The 6,000-nt window shown below is 39.5% G+C and overlaps 1 protein-coding gene across 1 annotated transcript in view; it reads left to right on the forward strand.

Annotated features, from left to right (window-relative positions):
• The window catches only part of TAFA4 (TAFA chemokine like family member 4), a 49,944-nt gene extending 44,558 nt beyond the window's left edge, over window positions 1-5,386 (forward strand). The window contains exon 4 of the mRNA XM_075095468.1: window positions 5,235-5,386. Within this exon, the coding sequence (XP_074951569.1) occupies window positions 5,235-5,386 (152 nt within the window). The remainder of the gene's footprint in view (window positions 1-5,234) is intronic.
• Window positions 5,387-6,000: the final 614 nt, after the last annotated feature.

A 6,000-nucleotide genomic window follows, 5' to 3' on the forward strand; every position in this document is an offset into this window, starting at 1 on the left:
ATAACTTAGATGAGGGTCCAGGGCAAGAACTCTTTGGACCAGGATATCTTTATCCTTTGCCCATGATAACACACTTACTTAGATAACCGCATTTTGAATGAATCCAACAAGAAACTGTGTCATTTGTGTATTTGAACTTAGTTGTGAAAGCTATTGACAAGCACTGGCAAACAAAAAAAGCAAGGCTAGTTATTGCATACACATACACACCTCATTTTTGTTGGGTTTTTTTGAGCTTCCAAACACAGGCCCATCTGATACTTTGAGAAATGTTGCTGTAGGTAAGTTGAGCCACTAAACTTATAAAAAAGCAGAGCATATGAAAGAAAGTATTTAAATATGCAGAGAGGACATACCCCACAACCTGTATACCCTACTTTGAGTTGTAGTTACACTACCTGACTGCAGCTATAGAAGATTTTTCTTAGCAAAGGTCAGCCTGTTCTTCTGTCAATGACTAAATTACATTTAAAATAGTCATGAGATTTTGTTTACACCCATTTTCTTTATGGAAATAAACATCCTTGAATAAGTACCTCCAGCTTGCCTGACAGCCACTGCCAAGAAGATAAAACATTAATAACTTTTGTCTGTAGAGTAGCTATCTTAGCGAAGTGCATTAAATGCCTCTAAGTAAATCATCACTAGCCAAATTATCTTCCATCCAGGCAATTCTATTAGTCCTAGAATTTATGAGGAGGAAACACTCAGATTAGGAAAACTGTGAAAGGGACTAAAAAATTGTTTAAGAATTTTCTGTAGGGCCAAAGAGCCACAATGAAGAAAAAGGGCAATTCTGGCTGAAAGCCCATCTGGGTTCCAGACTGAGGGGAAGAGAGCATATAGAAGCAAGAAAACAAAAAAATTAATACATAAGAAATAGATAAAAGAAAAAATAGCTGAGAACATTTCCCTCCCACTGTTTTTGAATGGATTTCAGAATACTTGAGAATTCAAAAAGAGGCTAATGCTGTGTCAGTATTCAAAGAAAAAAAGGAAATATACAGTAGAATGAATAGTGTACTGAAAACTTACATTGAAAAAAGCTTAATCCAGTGGAGTAGGAAAGCCATCTGTATTTGTCCAGTCTAAAGACAACATGAATTTGCTTGTTCAAGCAGAACATGCAGAAATCCTTAAAAAGAAATTAGCCCATAATGTGTGATCTATTGACATTGTTAATTCTGAGGCAGATCAGTATCACAGTTCTTTTGGTAAGAAACAGGATGGGGAAGTACTTCCTAACTTATTGTTAACTAAAGAAGGTGTTAATCAACATCTACTGGGATCAAACTTTTTTTTTAAAATTCTGACCCTGGGCAGTTTAGAGTCCTAACAAGCTGGCTCATAGATCTATCTCTGGCCAATTCAAAATGTATTTCAGAGTGTTTGGGGTATCCTAGAAGAGCGCTAATATTGTGTCAACTTTGAGGGGGCAGGCAGCATGGTCTAGGTGCTTAGGGACAGCTGAGGCTGATCTCAGTCCTGTGTGCGTAACTGAGAAGCTGATATAGTGTCCAATTAGCAAGGAATTCATGGGGTACAGGTCACAAGAGCTTATGTGGCTTTCTCAAAAGAAATTTGCCACTGATTTAATTTCCTGAGGAGTTTTCCAGACTCATACAGGTAGTTTCTGCATGTAAGCCCATGTTTTCCAAGTTACTTTGGAAAACAATATATAATTTATTCAACTAAAGATTTGGTTACTAAATACATTTGAGGATTTAAGCCTTATTTTTTGTAAGTGATTTAATTTTAAACCATATGCTGTTGTGTGCACTGCTCAGTGTCAGTTATCTAGCATACCTCAAAACCACATCTCTCTGCAGAGTTACCAGTAGGAAGTGGCAGTTAAATGGCACATACCTACTGGGGTTTCACAGTGCTTAGCTCTACACCTGATGCTCTGCAACATTTGCAGCAGTGACCCGAAAGCAAATATAGAATTTCTTCTGACAAAATCATGTGTGATTTCCCCCATTGGGGCAAAGGAGTAATTAATGACAAGCCCAAGACAGTCTCATGGCCCAGTCCTACTCACAAGAAGTTGAACCTGCTTGAAATAACTGTGTTAACAAAGACAGATGCATTGCGGTGTGAAACTGAAGAAGCTCAATCAGCTCGGCTTATCAGGTAGAAGATCGAAAAGTTACTGGATTGCAGCACGTTCGATATTTTCCCAGGGAGAAAATGATGATTGCTAAAAGGTGCTGTAATGTAGGAGAAAAAAGCACAACTGAAGAGGTGCGAAGAGGAAGAAAACTGAGGTTGTGTGTTTCATGCTGAGATTGTTTAACTGTCAGAAAAAATGACAATGGGAGAAGTTTCTTTCTTCACCTGTTCCAGATTGGTTTGGAAGACACCGTGTAGCCAAACACAACTAGGGGCACAACACAGTGAATTGCGTGAGGCAAGATGAGATGATGTATTGACACCTTTTGGCTTTATTCTCTATGAACCTACTGTTTCCATGGAGTCAGGTTATCAGGGGAGCGATGTCAGCAAAAGATTTATTTCTGGCAGGGTTTCTGTCTGATTTCTAGCGAATCAGCTGGCTAATGTCAAACCAAAGCAGCCTCCTTTCCTGTCATGAGGGTGGTTGTGTATGAGAGTGACATAGCTCTCTTTTCTTAGAGAAGTCATCTGTTGAAACCTTTCCAAGAGTGTCTCCATTTGAAAAGAAGAGGAAGCCTTTATATCCTCCAGTGAGTTGCACAGTTACGGGGACAACAATAGTTAAAGAACTCTAGCTATGAAGATAAGCCTAAGGCTCTGATGGAGAATTTTAATGGACTAATCTCAGGGGTGTGTTTGACACACAGAGCTACAGCCAGGTAGGACATATAGATCAGTGGAGTGGACATTACAGCTACAAATTGGACATAAAATGGATGTAGGAATCAGTGGATTGCTACAGCAAAGAATCAGGGATCTGCTGGAGGCTAATGGAATGAGATCTGTATTGAGTATTTCAAAGTGTTGCTATTACTCAGAGTAGAGGTATCTGCACAGAATAGAAATCAGTCAACAGAAGGGCTGGAGTCACTTTCTGTGTGTCTAAACAAGAGGTGAATAGAAGGTGAAATATATGGTCTATTGAAGAGCTTGTGGATCTTGTTTGAGTTACAGATTGAGTCAGCAATGTTTCCCATTCACATCTGTGTTTGTTTTAATAGAAGATGGTACTGCTGGAGATGATGGGCCAGCTTCACTGTCTTCAGTTCCACATAGGCCAGGAAGCTGCATGGGTACAATTGGTCAAGAATGCTGTGTGAACCCACTCCTGTGCGTCACTTTTGGCCAGTCAATAAATGCCTTTTTTTTCTTTAAACAGGTGTTAGGAGCAGGTTGATGCAGGTTGTATAGATAAAAAAACCTGCCATGTTTGGTGTGTTTTCTGTAGTCTCAAAACATATTGCACCCAAACCAATAATAAAAAGGTTGGACCTAAGGACTTATGAGAGCAGCTGAGGCAAAGGGGATTCTAGGAACCTGCAGGAGACAGGTGAGTGAGAGGTAGTTTTCAAGGTCTGAAGTTAAATTCTTATGTTTTTAGGGTAGAACTAATATGTGAAAGCATGTTCACATGTCAGAGTGCAGGCAAAGTTGCAGCATGTCCCTGTATCCGTGCTCACAACAGCACTGTGCAGAGCTGTGTAATGCGGTAGCCAGGCTTCCTAGGAGGACTCGCTGGCTTTGAAGCACAGCTCTGAAGACATGGCTAGCTTGCTACCAGGATCTCCTACTTACTCAGGGACCTCTGCACACGCCCTCAGTCTCCTTGAATCTGGCCTTCTAGAGTTGCTCATGTTCACCTGAAATAAATGTGGTATAGAAATCAAAACAAATTTAGATAATAGCAGAGATGTGAAATAGATGACTGGACCATATGTCTAGGGTGGAAATGATCCCTCACCTCCTACAAAGCACAATGAAGTTTCATCTCTCTTTATCAACAATCAATCAGCATCAACGCAAATGATCTAAGATCCAAATGACTGGTGAAAGGAATCATGCATTTGTTTTAGAATTTTACAAGATTGCAAGAATAGTTTATAAAAGCCAAATGGGTGTTCCAGAAGTATATTTTTCATAGTGCTTTTCACGTAGGCTTAGAGTAAAAGTGCAAGACAAAAGTAATTGAATGAACATTTCAGCAATATTTGGATGTCGGTTTGCCTGCTTGCCATCCTAATTTGAAGGTTGCAGAACTACAAATCTACCTTGAAATTAAAAGGGAAAAAAGTGCTTTACAAGAAGTAGACTAAATTATTTTTGTTAATCTCTTTTGGACGTGATATCTTTTAAAGCATGCAATTCAATATTTTGTGCACATAGGAGCATAATACAGACTAACTAAATCAACATTTTAAGCCATATTTTATTTTGAAATCCAATTTAAATTATGTAAGATTGTGAACTTCATAATAATTTTCTGTGATTTGATGAATCCCTTGAACAACGCAAAACTGAGAAATGTATGCAGATGTTTGCAGCTGTGTGTGGGAAATATATCTGTTAACAGCAGCATTACAAAGTCATGACTACATTTGTAAAAATAACAAGCACAGTGTTATTAACAGAAACTGGCTTAAGAGTAGAAAAGTAGTAAATTTGCACGGTTAAGGTGTACTACTGTAGTCTTCCAAAACATACTGCAAAACTGGCAGTGTAACTGCAAGTAGATTTTTAGTTAATAATGTAATGCTTTCTAGTGGTTTCCACGCTATTATTTGCACTAGTTGCTGGCAGACCTCACACGCTTACATCTCTATGCAATTCTATTTTCTCACCCAGTGAAGGGAGAAACGGTCATTTCTTCATCCAGTCTCGCATATGCACATCCGGGTTAAACAAGAAGCCTTAGTTTCATTCCACCTTATAGCAGGTACTTGACTGAATCATGTAAATGTAGGAGGCAAGTCATCTTGCAGTCAGCGGAGATGGAAGGGCACTTCCAGAGGTCAAGTCAGACGTTGACATCAGTCTCCAGTGGTGCTTGCCTACCTTTACCATTTGCATATGGCATTTACCCTTCTGTGTGCTGGAGAAGTTTTTTAGCTGCATTTTTTAGCTCAAACACTATCAGTGTGATAAGCTATTAAAACAATAACTGTTGGTCTCTATTGTTTGTAATCAAACAGTTGAACAGCACAAAGACAACCTCCCTACTAAATCCAACAGTATTCCAAAGAAGATTGTATTCTGTTTCTCTTTCCTATTTCTTTTTCTAGCTTCCATTGTCCTACAGAAGTGGTGGTGTCATATGAACCCCTGTTTGGATGGAGAGGACTGTAAAGTACTACCAGACTATTCAGGTTGGTCTTGCAGCAGTGGAAATAAAGTCAAAACCACAAAGGCAAGTACAGAGATCGCCTATATTTAAAGGTGGCACTCTGCTGATAGCATGTGCTTATTGAATTGCACCTGCGGGTGTGAGCACCAGTACTGGACTCCTCAATGTTTTGGAAAGTGGTGATTAATGCAATTGTTCTCAGAGGGGGAAACGTTGATTCAGAACTGCCCCTTCACTGCTGGCCTAGTTAAGCTGTTGGGTGCTGGAGTCAAACTGAAGAAGGCACTGCATCAGTCTTTACTGAGCAAAGAAACTACGCCATTGTGACCAATGGTAGAGGGATAATCATGTTCCAGGATCAGTTCTTCAGCTTGCAGACTGAGGACATGAATCCAAGGTCTTTACCAGTGTTACCTAAAGTTAGATTCCTGTGCTACTGGAAAGCCCTTTCAGCTTTTGAAAGTAGCAGCCTGTCTTGGGAGTTGTTGAGAGTCTGCACTGAGGTTAGCGGGAACTGTGGGACACTGAACACCATGGGAAATCAGGCTGGTTCAGATAATTACAAGCCATCCTCTAGACCACTTGTTTTTTTTAAAAAAAACTTTGCTATGCCATCCTATTTCTTAATTAATGGCCAGCAGAGAGAAAATATCATGTCCTCTGTCTGATTAACAGTCTAAAAATGAGTTCAGTGCATTGAAGTT

The sequence above is a fragment of the Phalacrocorax aristotelis genome, chromosome 6, assembly GCF_949628215.1.
Source record: "Phalacrocorax aristotelis chromosome 6, bGulAri2.1, whole genome shotgun sequence".
Classification (NCBI taxonomy): Eukaryota; Metazoa; Chordata; class Aves; order Suliformes; family Phalacrocoracidae; genus Phalacrocorax; species Phalacrocorax aristotelis.